This window comes from Phaseolus vulgaris, chromosome 3, assembly GCF_051622355.1.
Source record: "Phaseolus vulgaris cultivar YP4 chromosome 3, ASM5162235v1, whole genome shotgun sequence".
NCBI lineage: Eukaryota > Viridiplantae > Streptophyta > Magnoliopsida > Fabales > Fabaceae > Phaseolus > Phaseolus vulgaris.
In genome coordinates, this window is record NC_143500.1 from 9,305,631 (window position 1) to 9,323,835 (window position 18,205).

The 18,205-nt window shown below is 33.7% G+C and overlaps 2 protein-coding genes across 11 annotated transcripts; one reads left to right on the forward strand and one right to left on the reverse strand.

Moving 5' to 3' along the window:
- The first annotated feature begins 8,193 nt into the window (after nt 1-8,193).
- LOC137806507 (formin-like protein 4) lies at nt 8,194-11,176 on the forward strand. Its single transcript, XM_068606669.2, has 2 exons — nt 8,194-9,682; nt 9,774-11,176. Exons 1-2 carry the CDS (start codon nt 8,574-8,576, stop codon nt 10,993-10,995), a joined length of 2,331 nt encoding a protein of 776 aa, XP_068462770.1. The 5' UTR covers nt 8,194-8,573; the 3' UTR covers nt 10,996-11,176.
- A 1,229-nt stretch (nt 11,177-12,405) lies between these two features.
- Nucleotides 12,406-18,116, reverse strand: LOC137806508 (uncharacterized). Of its 10 annotated transcripts, none has more exons than XR_011080357.1 (10): nt 17,773-17,960; nt 17,383-17,515; nt 17,099-17,170; nt 16,194-16,871; nt 15,640-16,059; nt 15,470-15,534; nt 14,052-14,201; nt 13,853-13,924; nt 13,639-13,725; nt 12,406-12,688 (listed from the first exon to the last, which is right to left on the reverse strand). XR_011080357.1 is itself a non-coding variant. In XM_068606673.1 (10 exons), exons 4-10 carry the CDS (start codon nt 16,869-16,871, stop codon nt 12,659-12,661), a joined length of 1,449 nt encoding a protein of 482 aa, XP_068462774.1. In that variant the 5' UTR covers nt 17,099-17,170; nt 17,383-17,515; nt 17,773-18,116; the 3' UTR covers nt 12,406-12,658. The 10 variants fall into 10 exon arrangements, 7 of the variants coding, with proteins under 7 accessions (XP_068462774.1, XP_068462776.1, XP_068462773.1 ...); XM_068606673.1 differs by having other exon boundaries at nt 14,105-14,201; nt 17,773-18,116; XM_068606675.2 differs by having other exon boundaries at nt 14,105-14,201; nt 17,094-17,170; nt 17,778-17,960.
- Nucleotides 18,117-18,205: the final 89 nt, after the last annotated feature.

Consider the following 18,205-nt stretch of genomic DNA (forward strand, 5'->3'; position numbering starts at 1 on the left):
GTCTCCATTTAGCCACCAAAATAGTCACCAAAAGATTTTTTTTTAGCGATCGAAAATGGTGGTCACTATCACCTTCTAATTCAGCCACCGATTTAGCCACCGAAATTTGGGTAGCTAATTTGGGTTTTGAATTTCTGTGACCAAATTTTCTGCGACCGATTTAGTCACCGAAATTTCGGTTGCTAATTTGGTTTTCGAATTTTGGTGACTAAATTTATTTGCGACAAGTTTAGCAACCGAATTTTCGATTGCTAATTTAGTTTCTAAATTTTGGTGACCAAATTTCCTGCGACCGATTTAGCCACCGAAATTTCGGTTGCAAATTAGCGACCACTTTATAATTCGGTCTCTAACGGCTTTGCGACCAGGGTTTTCGCTTCCATCTTTATTTGGTGACTGTTTCGGTCGCAGATATGATTAGCGACCGATTATAGTGATTTTAACGACCGAATTTGGTGGTCGCTAAAAGTGATTTTTTTTAGTGACTTTTTGGGTGTCGAATATCCCTAGACCCAATACCAACATGTATCACACAATTCATTAAAAAACATCAAATCCAATATAAATCAATCAATTATAATTTACAATTCTAACTTTACAAATATAACTATTAATCTAACTACTTAATAATTCTAACCTAACAATTCTAACTTAAAATTTCCAATTTAACAATTTTAACTAAAATAAATTATACTTATAATTGAACATATATTGAGCTCGTAAAAAATAATAACTACAAAAACAAAAAATAAATAAATATATAACAATAAAAATAAAATAGTAAGTTTACTAGCCAGGTGGTGGTGGGTAGGAGGGCTAAAAGAAACTTGGTGGACAATGACTCTCAAGGCACGAGGAGCAAAGGCGGAGGAGAAGCACACATAGCGAAGAATGAACCAATGCAGTAGTGGAAAAGCCTTGGAAGCAGTGATCAAAGAAAGCAGTGAAGAAAATGTGATGGAGCAAGTGAGTGTTAGAGGAATGGAGCAAGGGAGAAGCAATGGAGGAAACACGAAAGAGAGCGAGGGTGCAGAGAAGAAGAGAGAGTTGTACAAATGAAGAACACATAATTGAGGCGCGCTCTGCCAGGATAACATAAACATGCATATAGACGACGATTTTACCTAATAACCATCGCCTATTAAAAAAAATTTGAACATTAGACTATGTTTGGCCATAGTAATCTATGCCAAGCTTTTAAGTAACAGTTTCTCTGAATAATCGTCGCCTATGTGTTTAAATTTTATATAGACTACGATTTTAGTGTGAATCGTCGCTTATACTTATTTTAATTTTAAAATTGTCATTGTGTTTTATTAGACGACTTATATCTGTTAGTTGTCGTCTATGGGATGTCCCTACTGTTATTTTGTACTAGTGCGTGTTTGAATAGTGGTACACTTTTGATATGGTTATCCAAATTTATTGTGTTTATAATTAATAATATATTATTCAATTAATTTTCAAAATTATCATTGATTCAATATAAGTATTATATTTTCAAAGTAATTTTTGGTTCAAAACTAGTTTAACTAGGGATGACAAAGTGGATCGGGTCTGGCAGGCTGGGCTGCCAGCCCATTTCACTTAGGTGGGGTGGGTCAACCTTTTAAACCCGCCAACCTATATTGACCTGACTCACCTAACCCACCAACCCGACAGACCACAGGCGGGACGGGTGGGTTAGCCGGCAAACCCGCCCTTCTTTATTTTTTACAATTTTAAAGAGAAATCTCATGTTTTTGAAATTAACCTTTTAAACCCGCCAACATATATTGACCCGACTCACCTAACCCACCAATCCGACAGACCATAGGTGGGACGGGTGGGTTAGCCCGCAAACCCGCTCTTCTTTATTTTTGACACTTTTAAAGAGAAATCTCATGCTTTTGGAATTAAAGTTGGTAGTGATCAACGTTTTACATAGAACTTTATTTACATTAAATTTTTATACATCATTTGATTCATTGAAATATTGTTGATATTTACTTTATTTTGTTATCAATGACTACAACCAAATAAATAGATCTAAAACAAACAAAAAAATTGAAAAGTGACGGGCTAGTATGCCAACCTACCCTATGATGGAGTCGATTACCAATTTGAGCCCATATAACCTTGGCGACCAACCCGCCCCAACTCCTTTTTGACATACCAGTATTGACTCAGGCCAAAACGAATCAAACCAAAACGGATGAGGCTGAAACTTTTTGTCACTCCAAGCTTCACAATCTTAACATTCAACTCTCATGTGAGGTTATTTGCAATATAAAACATAGTTTAGTAGCTCTCATAATTTGTGATTCACAATTTTAATTTTAACTAGAAATATTAGATTTATAACAGTGATGGAAAAATGCAAACTTCGAAGATGTAAGGTCTTTTAGTTGAAGAAAACACAATAGAAAAGCCAAAGTAAGCTTCGAAGACTCGTAAGATGACCGAAATGTGTAGTTTTATTTTTGACTGGTAGTGTGTGGCTCTTTCAAGCTTCAAAAGTTGTGGAAATAACACTAAAGTCTACAAGTCTCTCACTATCTAAACTATTACCACGAATTGTCAGTTTTATATTTTTTTTTATAAAAAATCCTAATAATATTAATTTACACTTAACTATTTATATTATCATTTATCTTTTTCAATTTGATTTATATATTAATAAAATATTCAATCAAATTCTTCAATTTTAAAAAATCAATAATAGATTGGAATTTTTAAAATTGAAATAATATAACTATTTTCTCTATTGAAATTAATATAACTATTTTCTCTATTGAAATTAATATAATTAATTTCATAAATTACAAGTATACATTATTATCCATAAATTGAAAGCATTTGGGAATGGAGAGACTTGATTAAAAAAATTATTAATAATGAGACAAAATTTAACAAAATAAATTAATAGTAAAATTAAAAATATAATTAAACCTATTAATGTATCTAATATTTGTCCTTTTCAATTTCCATACACATCATCGCATAAACTCTTCTCTAACGGTCTAACAACGCAATAGTTATATTCATTTTCTGTATGGAAAAAGTATATAGTTGTGATTAAAGTCTCTCTGAAGATTTCATGAATCTTTTCTTTTTCTGAACCTTATTACTTAAACTGAAACTATGATATTAATTTCTTAAAATATATTCCTTTTTCAATAAATATTTTTCTTGTATATGTGGACTAGATCCTTTTGTTTAATGGTTTCTTTTGGTTTAGAGAAGAATGTAAAATGAAAAATAAAAATAAAAAAATGAAGGAAACCTTTTTAATATATATATATATATATATATAATATAATTATCTTCAAATTATATCTCACGGTATTAATTCTTTAATTATCAGCCAACATATATCAAATGAGTCTTCTATCTAATTTCATAATTAAACTTCATTTAAATTATGAACCAATCTAATCATTTCAATATCAAATCTGCTAGAAAAATTTTCTTGGATACAAAAGTTTTTTTGGTGGTTGGGTAAGTTCATTTGTTCTCAATATATTTCTCCTTTCAAAACTCGGGTACTTTGGAAAGTTTTTCATGGACGGCTTCTTACGGTTCAACATGTTCAGCACATAGGTTTATATATATGTTCTATGTGTACACTTTGTGAAAAGCAGGAAGAATTTATTCAACATTTTTTTTTTGAATTTCCTAATGCTTTGTATATTTGGAGTTGGGTTTGACAATTTTTTCTTAATTCTCATTTCTCTAATGTGGATAATCTCCTTTTTTCTAGTAAGAGCGATGATAGTCCTCTGGTTAATTTGATTAAACTTGATGTGATTACCTTCTCTATTTGGATGATATGACGTATGATAAATTATGCTAGATTTCAGGTTAAGATTGATCTTTCCAAGACCATTTCCATCATTAAGGATTTTACTTGCCTAGTGAGTAATTATTCTAAAATCTTTTTGAGGAATGATATGTTCGAATTCAATGTGCTTAAGATCTTTGATATTAATATTCGGATTGACAAAGTTCTTCATCCTCTTCCTTAGATGGCAGTTTCCTTCATCAGGTTGAGTTAAAATTAATACTGATGGTGTAGCTAGGGGTTCTCCTGGTCTTGCAGTTTGTGGTGGTATTTTCTATGCGAGTATGAGGGATTTTATTGGTTGTTTCTATGCTTTCCTTGATATTCAGATTGTTTTGATTGTTGAGTTTTATGGAGTTATACATGCTATTGAAGAAGCTAAAAAGATGGATCTTACTAGTTTATGGCTTGAGTGTGATTCTGCCTTGGTTTGTGCTGCATTTATTGATAAAACTAATATTCCTTGGATTCTTCATAATAGGTAGAACACTTGCCTTAATTATTGTGGGAAAATCAGGTTTAGGATTTCTCATATTTTTCGTGAAGGGAATGCATGTGCTGACAAACTTGCTAACTTAAGATATATTCACAAAGAACAATTTTATTGGTATAATAGACTTCCATCTAGTCTTTTATTAAAATTCTTTATTAATAGGCATAAATTACCAAGTATCAATTTTCTTAGGTTTTTTATATATGAATTTTGGTCTAGTCCCCCATATTTGTTTGTATTTTCTTTCTTTTTTCTTTTTTAATAATTTTTTTTTTCGTGTGGTGGTAGATGATTGTTGATAATTAAGGTGTCAGCCTACCTGAGATGTCAAGTTTCATAATGATACTTAACATGAAAACTTTTTAAAAATAAAATTATGAACCAATCTAGACACAAAAATAATAAAATAATCAAAGATGCATGTCAACCGAAGAAATAGTAATAGTTAGGTGCAACAATATTATAAAATTTTATTACCGCGGTTAAACATAAATGAGGATCATCTGATTGAATTTTTGGGATTTAATCGTTTTTTATGGTCTCCGAAAGCTACACATAGAAAATAATTTTTTTTATTTTCTTGTTTTTATTTCTAAATTTTTTATTTAAACTTAATGGCTTAAATTATTCTAGAGAGTTTTTTTTTTTTTTCACATGGGTTTGGTCTAGTCTCAATTTCTTTTTAAATTTTATGTTATTTTTAATATGATGTTGACTAACATGAATTTTAATTTTAAAAAAAAAGAACTTTGTGTGTAACGCGTAAAATTAAAATGTGTAACTGAGAAAGCCATAAACGTTTGAAAAAGTCCTTCTGTGATATATTTTATGTCCAAACACGGTAGTGGGAATATCTTAATTTGTCTTGTACTAAAGGCTTTTCAAAGTCAAAGGATAAAGAGTTTCTCCTTTATCCACTAAGGTTTTCCATTCACATTTACGGGCTTGTATGAATTTGACGCTGTCTGTGGTGTAAACAAAACATTTTACTACGCCCACCCCCACACCACTAAATATCTTGTTTCAATTTGTATCTATGCATATCGTCACTTCCATACAACAAAACTAGTTCCAAAATATGTTCCTGCTCCACGTCACACTCACTTTGAGAATTCACATTTGCTACTAAATATTCATTTTGTTAGGCTAAAATTTTATTGCAAAATGTTACTTCATTCTTCTAAACTACGATCGGTTAAAATGTTAATAAAGAAGGAGATTAACATAATGGGTGTGAAATAAATTTTGGTTGAACATAGATAGATACAATTGAAGAAGAAAATATTTTGTATGTTTTCATAATATAATGTTTCACAATCACAATAAAATCTCATTTACACCAATAAATTTTAAGAGTTTTCATTGGATAAAAAAAATAATAAGTGGTAACATTTACTCAACACTTGGTGTGTTGGTAGATGAGTTGAATAAATTATAGATTTTTACATATATTATTTATGTTTAATTAATACTCTAAGTGCTATTGTTAATGATTTAAAATTGACTTTAGAAGTACTTTTGTTATTATATTTTCTAGTTGATATTCATAAATGTAATACTCCTATAAATAGTAATTATAATTATGATTATTTTGGTCGTTGTCATCTTCCTCTTTATTGTTATCCTTATTATCTCTATTGTTGTCATCTTCACCATCTTCTTCTTAAATTCTTGTTCAAAAAGTATGTGTGAACTTGTGGAGTTCAAACTCATTGTTCATTCTTTCTAAAAAATAATAGAATTACCAAAGTGGACCCTTTGAATTGATGCCTCTCCAAACCATCTATTTTTTCTTTCCTTGACAATTGATTCTCTTGCTCAAGGTGAATGATTTTAACATTGGGTTGTTTGTTTTGCTTCTTTAGATGTTCAACAGGATTTAACACATTTTTATAATCATTATTAGAGAGGGTTAATTATCATCACATTCTTTTGCATTATCTCAACAATTTTTTTTTTATTGCAAATCATTTGGGAGTTTATTCTCCTTCAATTCCTTGCTAAGTTGTTCATGCTCTATCTTTATAAATTTCACGCCACAACTTATATTATCATACCTCCAATTATTATAATCTTGAGCTCAATTGTTTCAAAATAGAATAATTTGAGTGGAAGTCTCTTGTGTCATACCATGAAAGAGAGTTGTTAGTATCTTTTGCAGAGGCTTACTCCCATTTTTCTTTCATTCATTTTGAAAACTTTTATCTTTCATCTAGATGGTCATAATCTCTCGTCTAGACGAATCAAATATTTTAAACTTCCTTTTTTTCAAAAACTAGACAATAATTCTCCTATATTATCTTTTCCACACTCAATATATTCTAACTTAGTCCAAGTATAAATAGAACATCTAAAATATAATTTGTATGAGGGAGTCTCAAAAGAAACAACTCCATTACATTTTGATTACTACTATATGTTTTGTCTTGCCTACAATAACATATAGTATTGTTGTATAGTATGAGCAACATATACTTTCCTACTTTTGTTTGTTTTTACATACTTTTTCCATGTTCCCGAGTTTGGTTACAATCTTTGCATCTAACATCTAGTTTGAATCAACAAAGTTTTTAGTGTGGTTTTTCTCCTTTGTTTTTGTAATAGGAGTAAGGTGTAAACTTCTTCCAACTTTTACCCATGCTACTATGTTCCTCACACTTCTCCTTTTTAGCACTATATTTTTTTTTTCATTATTGTACTTTTACCTTTGGTATGTGCTATTAAGACACTTTTTATACTCCCTTCCATCATGAGAAATCATCTATGCTAAGCAGCTTGTAGAGCATTCATCACTTTTATCACTATTATCATGGAGAAATCCTTGTTCTTTTCTAGCTGAGTAAATTTTATACTCAAACCTTTTATGAAGAAAATATTTTTTTTTCCACCACACATTAATCACTCAGTTTTTTTATCAAACAATCTTTTACATGTGACTACTTTTAAAAGTCAATCAATTAACTTTTTGAGTGATTTACCATAGTTCATTCTAATAGTTTCCTTTTATCATATTTATTTAGAACTTACATCATCTTTATTCTATTTTTCCTTTAAAACTCATCATTCAACTAATTCCACATTTCTTTGAGAGTTTTTGATGAAAATATCATAATGTAAAGTTGATTGTATGATCACAAGTGTTTTTTTTTTTCCTTTATCATATCATCAAATCTTTGGACAATGAAATTTAAATACTACCATTTTCCACTGGAAGAGATTACGAGAGTTAATATAAAATAAATTTTGGTTGAATAGATGAGACAAAAAATAATTTTTTTTAATATATTATTGAAAGAAAATGTTTCAAAATCTTTAAAAAAGAAAACCCACTTATACAATTAAACTCTGAAAGTTTCTACATTATCAAGAACGACTAGGAAACAACAAATAAAAAATCCATCAGACATGACATTAAAATAGTAAAACCTGTCAAATTCTCACCTAAATGATGAAACAAGAAAAAAAAAGAGAGGATAAATTAGAAGTTAAGTGCAAAGTAAGAAAGTGAGAGGACTTGAAAAGTTGTGTGCATTTGTGCATTAGATTAAGAAACAGATATAATAATTCTGATGGCCGTCCAAGGAAGGAAAAGAAGAGAATCCAAGGCAAAGTTTTAAGCAAAAGGAAAAAGAAATGGTGAAAATGTCTCTTTGTGAGGGCCATTGCCTTCTCTCTCTCAACTAAAAGCCAATTCGGTGAGCCACTGTACTCAATTCTCAACATTAAATACTCCAAATGGCTCCACCACCACTATTAATTCACAACTAATTCCTTCAGCCAGAAAGTTAAAAGTTCCATAATGGAATTGGTTCCTTTTCTTCTTACTTTAAACCTTCATCATCTATAGTTTAATAAGAGTTGTTAGTTATAAAATTGCACATCACAACCAAGTCAAAATTGTGAAGACTGTACTACAAGTTCTTGGCAAAAACAAAGGCATTGAATCACGATAGCACCACATCATTCACTTGATGTTTGACAAAGTAAACCTTTCCCTTTCCAACCAGCTGCATTGCATGTCCATTTATGACACACACCAACACCGACTCTTCCATATCCAAACAAATCATCCCTCTACACCGCTTCCCGGAACAACAACTGCAAGTAACCGCTTCCACTGTTTTGAAACTGTCAGCCAACTAAATCAACTATCTTTAGACAAAGAAGGACAAAAAACTTGCACTTATCAATGAACACAAAAACCAGAACATCATAGTTTTCTCACAATCTTCCTTTCCTCGCTTTGTGCCTTTCAATATGATGCTTCAATCCTTCCCTTTTCTGACCCTTTTTTTTCTTTTACTTCTCAACACTTTCTCAATACCAACCTGTCATTGCCAAACCACCACTTCTCCTCCTCAGAACATTGAAACTTTCTATCCAAATCAAACTTCAGCACCTCAGCAACCCGAGACATCACCACAGACTCAACCACCTCCACCACCAACTGATAACACAGCACCTGCCCGTGGCTCTTCCGGTGGTAAGATAGCCAAGGCGGTGGCTGCAACTGCCGCCAGCACCATAGTTTTTTGTGGTTTGGTTTTCTTTTTGGTGCAGAGGTGCTTGAGGGCCAGAAAGAGAAAGAGAGAGGTGATAAGTAACACTGCTTCTGGTGGAGATAATCGTGTTGTGCCTCAGGGAAATGGGTTTGAGAGAATTGATGGAAATGTGAAGGGGTTGATTGTGGATGAGGATGGTTTGGATGTTGTTTATTGGAGAAAGCTTCAAGGGAAGAACTCTAACAAGGATCTACATAAGGAGGTTTTGAGTAGTCCCAGAAACAAAGAACAAGAAGATGGGCATGATGAAAATGATGTGAAGAAGTCTAAGTCCGTCCAAGAAGTTCCTCTCCTTAGAGGGAAATCTTCAACTTCCCACTTGAATGTATCTCCAGAAGAGGATGAACCATACAGATTTTCACCAATTTCTTCTCCTGCTGCTTCTGTTCCTACCACTTCTACTCTTCCTTCATCAGCTGGGGTTGTTATCAAGGGTGCTCAGAAACCAGACTCTCCAACTCGGCCATCAACTCCACCCCCTCCAATTTCACCATCAACACCTTCATCCTCTATTTCTATTTCAGCAGTTCCGAAAGCGAATAATCCTGTGCCGGCACCTCCCCCTCCCCCAATCCCAGCCAGAAGGAGTCCAGCACCACCTCCTCCTCCTCCTCCTTCCTCATCAAAACCACCACCTGCTCCCATTGAAATTCCGGCTGTTAAGCAAAGAAACTCTTCAGGAAAAGGCATCCCAGAAACCAGCAATGACCAAGTGAAGCTGAAGCCTCTGCATTGGGATAAGGTGAATACTAATAATGCTGATCACTCCATGGTTTGGGACAAAGTTGATCGTGGCTCTTTCAGGTAATCCTCATGTGTTATGTTTTGTAAAATAAAATGTACATTTTGATCATTCCAGCTTAGACTTTACTGATCATCCAACACAATACTTCAGGGTTGATCAAGATCTCATGGAAGCTCTCTTCGGTTATGTGGCGACCAACCGGAAATCTCCCAAGGGAACAAGTCACTCAGCCATTCCAAGCAAGGATGCCTCAGCTACATCTGCAAAAATTTTCCTTCTTGACCCGAGAAAATCACAGAACATTGCTATTGTTCTCAAATCTATTGCAGTCTCAGTAGGTGAAATTGTAGATGCACTCACTGATGGTAAGGGCCTCAAACCAGATACCCTTGAAAAGCTTGCTAGAGTTTCCCCAACAGAAGAAGAGCAATCTCTTATCCTTGAATACAAAGGAGACCCAGCAAGACTTGCAGCAGCTGAATCTTTCCTTTATAATATCCTCAAAGCTGTTCCCTCAGCTTATAAGCGCTTGAATGCAATGCTATTCAGGTTGAACTATGACTCTGAGATTCAAGAAACCAAGGAATCTCTGCAGACCATTGAACTGGGATGTAAGGAGCTTAAAAGCAAAGGACTCTTTGTGAAGCTTCTTGAAGCAGTGCTCAAGGCAGGAAACCGAATGAATGCAGGAACTGCAAGGGGCAATGCACAAGCTTTCAATTTGGTTTCTCTAAGGAAACTCTCTGATGTTAAGAGCACCGATGGAAAAACCACATTACTTCACTTTGTGGTTGAAGAGGTAGTTCGTTCTGAGGGAAAACGGGTTGCACTTAACCGCAATGACAGCCTGAGAAGTAGCAGCAGTAGGAGCAGCAGCAGTAGCAGCAATGGAAACTATGAGAATAATGCTGCTTCAACTGAACTGATAGAAAGGGAATATGTGACACTAGGATTGCCAATTGTAGGAGGGATCAGTTCTGAGTTATCCAATGTTAAGAAAGCAGCACAAATAGATTTTAACAATTTAGTGAGTTCAATCTCAGCCCTCTCAACCCGGTTAGTCAAAGTTCAAGAACTGGTTTCCTTGTGTGAGAATAGTGAAGGAGGACATTTTGCAAAAGAAATGGATCATTTTCTTAGAAAGGCTGAGGAAGAGCTGAAATTATTGAGGGAGAAGCAAACAAGTGTATTGCAGCTTGTCAATAAAACAACACAGTATTATCAAGGAGGAGCTTCAAAAGAAACTGCAGAAGACAATCTTCAATTGTTTCTCATAGTGAAGGATTTTCTGGGAATGGTTGATCAAGTTTGCATTGAGATTGCACGTGACAAGCAGAAAAGGAAATTTCCTCCAAGGGCCATTTTTGGGTAGTCATCATCACTGTTATGAAATCTTCAAGTTGGTGTAACAATTCTTGAGCAAATTTAAATTCTGGTGCATATATGTTGGATTCCTTAAGCATCAACCAGAACATGGTTACTTTTTTCTGCTGTATATACTCTTGTAATTTGTAATTTTGGAGAAATGGATTTATTTAAATTTTTTCAGACAAGAATTAAAATATGAGATATGCAAAAGTTCATAGAATTAATAACTGGTATAGTGTTATAAACATGGTTAGTGTATATAATTGAATGAGTTAATAATAGCCGTGAGAAAAGAGAAAAAAAAAAGATTGCAGAGTTGACTTGGCATAGATAACATGTCAGAAGCAGAGAAGAAATTTGGTGAAAAACAAAAGTTGACCTCAAGAGCCAACGGAATCCATGTCATAAACGATTATTTTATTCGCCAAGAGACTTATTCACATTGCTACCAACCTCTCACCAAATAAAATTTGCTGTTAACCACTCCTTCACGCGAAACACTAAATTTGGCATCACAATTCATAAAATAAATTCCAATGGACAACCATTTCAACAATTCTTCTCATTAGGTGGTTTTCACAACTACACCTGCATTTAAAATAAATTCCCTATAACATTTCCAACAGAAAAAAAACAAAATAACTTTTTCTAAAAACTAAAATTAATTTATAAAAGCTCTTTTATATTAACTTCTTTAACTCACTCGAAACATAAAAAACAAACATGAACACGAAAAACAAGAAATAGTATATTTGTTAGCACAAAAAAAAATATAATACATTTATTAATTTACTCATTAAGAGATTTATGCGCAGCAAGTTATAACAAATATTGTATTAATATTTACAATATAATACATTATATTTATCTTTAACGTTTTATAAATTTTGCATTTTATTATTGTAACAAAATAAAATAAAAATATCAATAATAAATAAATAAATTTATTTTTCCACTAGTTTTACTTATTTTATTCAATTCAAAACAATACCTCTTTTCCCTCTCTTTTTTTTCTTTCTTTTATTCACTACCTTACTTTCCCTCCATAGAAGTTATTTTCTGACTTAAGCATAGTAAATTTTGGTTATCTTATAAGAAAATTATTTCTTTTTTTCTCCAAAAAATACCATTATCCATTAAGTACATTCAGCAATAATGCACATCTACACAACTCATTGGTCAACGCTGTTGACTTTTCCCTTTTTAGCTACACCCAAAATCAATCAAGAACATGACACCTGAAGCTTAACTGGGATGGAACTACTGTGAAAAATTGTGTAATGCAACTGTGCAAGAGTTATTGCTTGTGCAGTAGGTATCCCCATTTTCCATTTCTTATTGGGTCCCAAGAGTATTTCCCTTGATCCCACCCAAAATATATACAACATAGATGGAAACAATGGAACCAATCATATAAGACAATGCATGCATTCTCACATTTGGCATTTTAGTTATACAACATTGTTTCTCACACCAAATTTATTACCAATAATTGATGCTTTACTCCTTCCTCCTCCTTACATTCTCCATAAGCTCCTATAGTCCTGTATAACTACATAATTGTTCCCCTGTTGCAGACTAAACTAAGATATCATAGTGTGATCAGACTAAACATTTCCTCCCACCAACACTAATGTTTTCAACCTCATTTTCTCTTGCTCCTTAGGCTACCTCCATTTCTCAATCTTAATTCCCTCCTGCATAAGTACACAAGACAAAATAGCAGTTAATATAGCAGAGACTTTAGGATGAACAGATTTAACACCACATGGTTGCTCAACTACAATTTGAATTATTCAGAAAATCTTCCTATGTCAAGGCTTCTTTTCCATTCTTTATGCTGTTTCTTTACCCTCACTTTTGGTGGTAGGTATATTTGTATATAATTTAAAGGATGTAGCAGTTGAATGATATTTTGAAGATCTCTTATAATGATTTTAATTCCAGGGGATCCATAAAAATCCTTGCCAAAATACCCAAAGCTGCATAGAATACTATGTTTCACACAGCTCATGAAATGTGGAACATAAAAAATTCAGTTTTAGAATAGAAAATAATTTATATTTTAAATGATCCATCTAAAAGGAAATTAAATGAGAATGGGAAATAACTCCATGCCTCTTAGATTTTCGGTTAAATTTTAGTTTTTTCCATTTGTAACAGTGCCATAGTTTAATTTAAGTAGCAGGCTCCACTTAGGGGGGAAAAGACAATTTTTCTTGTACTGTTTAAGGAAACATAATGGCATTATATTATAGGACGATTTAATGGAAAGGAAAAAGAAATTAGCATAGAGTAATATTTACATGTGGTATAGTCCTTTAAATGATAACAAAATAGTTTCATCATTATCTCTTGTGTGACCCTCCACTAACTACTAAATCACTATGTTCATTGAGCAGAAAATAGGTTTGCCTTTTAGAGAAAAATAAGATGGCTAGTTTCTAATTCCTACAATCACCACCAGACTATTAACTTGGACAACACAAGTTTTAACAGACTTAAATTAAAGTTAAGCATAAAGAAAAAATATTGTTAGATAGGTTTTAACAAACTACTATTCATGTACGAAAAAGATTGGCTATATAAAGTCTTCACCCTACTTGTTGACCTGGTAATGATAAATTTACAATGCACAGTAGCAAACCTTTTGTGGGTGGTTTTTGGATGCTTTCTGACCCTGGTGAAAAGCTGGCAAAGAAGTGGCCTTGAGATTAGGTTTTAACTTTTCTTCCTGTGTCAAAAGTACACACTGTTAAGACATGTCCCTTTATTATAACATCGAAGAGCTCAACTTTATGATAACCCATTCTTTAAATACATGCAGACACTCAAGCAATGGCAAGAGAAGGAAAGTGTACCTTTGATTTCAATTGAAGATGCGTTCTTTCTACCGCTTTTGCATAAGATTTTTCTTCTATTTTCCTTGGAAACTGATTAAAATACAAAAGATTAAAGAGTTTGATCAGAAAAAATAAAACAGTAGTTTCAAAATCTTATCAAAGATTAAGGGGTTTGATCACTAAAAATAAAACAGTAGTTTCAAAATCTCATGAGAACCCTTGATCACAAGTGCTGGATTGTGTAGACATGCATCAAGAGTCAGACCACACCTCTTTTCCTTTCTCTGCTTTAACATCAGTTTTTAGGCCGAAAGCAGTTCGCAGAGCATTCCCGCTTCTTTTAACGGCACTGTCAACCTTGGGTGACCTATTCCATTCAACAGCATCAAATTACATGCAATTGAACTCCTTATATGTTCATCAAAAAAAGTGTAATGGTGCATATTCTAATAATGAAGGAATGATGGGGGCTGAAAGTCTATGGTCTTACTGATTAACTATGGATCATGATTTTCATGTTCCTTCAATCAGCTATGGTTTAAATTGTTCCGTATTTCCACTATATTATTAAAGACTCAAAGTTTTAGTTAAATAGTCTAGTTGATAGCTCAGTTGAGTGAGTCATGGGACATGCAAGAAGAGTGCATACGTTCAAACCAAATAATGCAGTTCACACCCCCTTCCTTGTGGAAACCTCTAGCAGGATGGTTCCTCCTTTCAACCCAAAAATTAAAAAAAAAACATTTTACTTCAATATTAGATCTATTTGGATGAACTTCTCCATAAACAATTTTAAAAGAGAACAAGATGGAAAAATTAAATAAATTTCTTCATAAGTTAAAATTAATTTATACATAAGCTAATTTGTAGAAGTTATCTCTCATTTTCCTTCTAATTTTCATCTCCTATTAGTGTTTATGAAGAAGTTTACCCAAACAAACATTATAAATTATGATATGGAAGATGGGGGAAGGGGAGCCATGGCTTAATGATTTGAATTGTTGCATTGTGACCCAAGTCACATGTTTGAGTCATAGAATCAGCATCCTGCAAATGCCAGGTAAGACTCTCTAATATACATAGTGGGTATTTTATAGTACCATGCTTTGGTAAAAGTGTACCACAACCTGGAAAAACAGAATGTTTCTATAATCGGTGTTAAGAACATGGGGCATAAGTAGTAACTGAATGTTAGTCATAGGATAACTTAACAGTCTGAATTCAGAAATTGATAGACACAATGACAAGTAAAAGGACATTGCATCAAATCTGGCTGTAAAAGGAAGTTCCAGTTGAATAAACAAACTAGCAATATGTCTAATTTGTATGTAAGCCAGATCTTACTGGACAAATCAAATATAAGTAAAGTTTATAATGTAAAATCATGACTTATTTTAGTTATACAATACATATGACCATTACCTGTTTATACTTTCCTCATTCACTCACATTTATATATTGTTTCCATGACTACCACTCTCCCACAGAAAACCAACAAAATTTGGTCACTAATCAGATTATTGTTTTTCAGCAAGCAACCATAACAGGTTAAAAACAAAGTTATGCAAACTACATGGAGGAAATGAAATAGATGAAAATAAGAAACACATTAATAATGTAGATTCAAAAACTTACTGTCCATATTCCTTTCGCAAAGATATAGATGTCAGATTCCTTGGGTCTGTCACCTTTGAAGGAACCTGCACAAGAAAAATATGGGCAATGTTCTCAAACGAAAGTGATTTTCTACTGGTACACATAACCATTTATCAACAAGAAACAGTTATACAAGCTTTCCAAAACACCTTTTCTTTAACCATAGATTTGTTTTCACCAGAAGTTTTGGGCTGATTGAAATTATTCTGGAAAGTCTTGAATGCTCGTTTGACTATGTCCTTATCTCCCATTCTCTCCATAATCAAAGATTTCCTCACTGAAGTACGTGGAGCAGGATCAAGTTGGCTTGGACCCAAGCTAAGAGACATGTGCAATGATTTATTAGGAATTTTTCTGTTCTCTGCAGTGGAAGCAGTTTCCCTCCCAGATATTGATGGAGAAATTTCCCTTTTAGTTGAAGAAGATGCAGATGCCAATGTTTTGGTGGGAGTTGATGTAGGCTTTGGATTTCTAGGGGTGGAAATTCGGGATGCCTTAGACTTAGACGTAGGTTGCATGGATTTCTTCTTCCCCTTTATTGCATTTCTTTCTCTGCTCACTGGGGTAACCTGTTCAAACTATAGATGGTGAAGAATAGAATAATGGGTAACAAAATAGCCAAAATTTAAATGTGTTAATTATTATTTAACCACTCATTGTTTCAATGATCCTAAATTTGCTGAGTACATGAATTAATGTATACCTTCTTAGATACCTTCGGATTATCCAATGTCTTATATTGTGCTTCGGTTTCTGAAGCCCATACTGGCTCATTGTTTACATCGTGTGAAATTTCATTCAAACCTTCAGCTTCACTGTTAGGACATTCTTCTTTACTTCCTCCTTGTTCAACGCAGACAACTTCTTCCTGTTTATCTATCTGGGAACTACCTGATCTTCTATCCAGTTCATCATTCACTTTCTCTCCCTCAACTGATGAACCTTGATAATCTGTTGAAACTGCAGCATACTCCCCCAAATTACTTACATCAGTCCTCACAATCTCACCGATTGAGTTGGTTTCTTGCTTAACCCCTTCACTAGAATGTTGAGCATTGGAAATATCACATTCAGCATCAGTCACAGAACTAATACAACTCAGATCTTCATCATTTTGATATTGTGATTTAACAGAATCTTTCTCCATCTGCTTCTCTTGAGCAAGCAATTCGGCTTTCCGGGCAGCAACGTTCTTGTAATGAGCTTCAAAGTAAGCTTTCTTCTGAGCAACTGATCCAGGTGTGGCACACTTCTCAACTTCTTCCAAGTACTTATTTGGTGAGAAAGCAGACCATTTCTCCCAAGACAAGGAATCGTTCTCAAATCTACCGAACGAAACAGACACTTGCAAAGCAGGATTGGAAGATGCTGTCTCCCCCATCTGCTTACACAACAGAGAGAAAAGGCATAAACGAAAGCCAAAAACAAAAACTGTGTTCATAAATACAAGGTCCCAACATAAGGACCATTCACAATAACACCAAAAGCACAGGATTTTAACAAATATAAACTGAGGAATCAACACATCAGATAAATTTGAAAGAAAAAAGAAAGAAAGAATCAATCTTTAGTCTCATAGAACCAAAAGGATAAATGGGTTGACCTTGCCTTCAAAAATTGGTGCAACAACAACTACTCGGCCGTAACCCTATAGAACCCCAAAAGACACAGAGGCATGTCCTGCAAAGAAGCAGCAGTGGGGAAAATAATCATTCGGCGGATCTCAATGGAAATGGCAAGAGTAGTAAAAGTTGTCACAATGGGACAAAAAGAAGACTTAGAAATTTGCAGCAAATGATGAGTAAAGGAATAGAAGAGACATGTGCATGTGGTGTGAGAGTGAGAGAGCACTCATTCTCAGATTCTCTCCTTAACTTCAGTTTCCACCTCACCTTTCCAAAGTAAGGGCATAATTTATCTGCTTTTTGTACTTGTGCTGTTATGTAAATTCCTAAGTCCTAGATGATAACCCCAATCATGAAAGACAAAGCAAGCAAAGCCACCAGGAGTTCTAGATCACACCACCTGCATCATACTTGCAAAGATCACTTAACTTTTAATGACATTTAAGTACCATTACTTTGCAGTGAAGGCCAAAGTGTAGTGGAACAGACAGAGTTGGACTTGATAAAATAATTGAGAAGGAAAAGCACAAAAAGAAAAGAAATGACTTTTCAGCAAAAGCATAGTTTAATGATGTGAATGAGATTAGCTGGCACAACTTATTAAGCTTCCACCAAACATAAAACAAAGTTTCATTTTCATCTTATTAACTAACTTACCATACCAATGGACTCTAGCATATGTCGCACAGAGGGGTTCAGAAACCGTGCGAGAGAGAGCCAAGACGGCGGTGGTGATAATGAGATTGGATCAACCAATAACCATGACATGAAATGGAAGGCAAAGAAAGAAGGTCCACGTGAATAAAGGTGCACAGTGTGCTAGGAAGTGTGTGAAGGTTACATACATCATACATGTGTCATGTGACAGGTTTCTCTACTAGCTGCATTAATTATCAACCTCACTTCCCCACATGTGGACCCATCAGAATTGGTTTGGTTCACTTCAACTACAAACTGTGGATTTCATATATTGAATTTTTTTACAATAACACTTGTATGTCAATGCTTAAGAATTTTGTAAGTAGTAATAAATGGTATAAGACGAGTAGGGTAATGGTAGGAACCCCAGCACAGCACCTCAAACATGGCT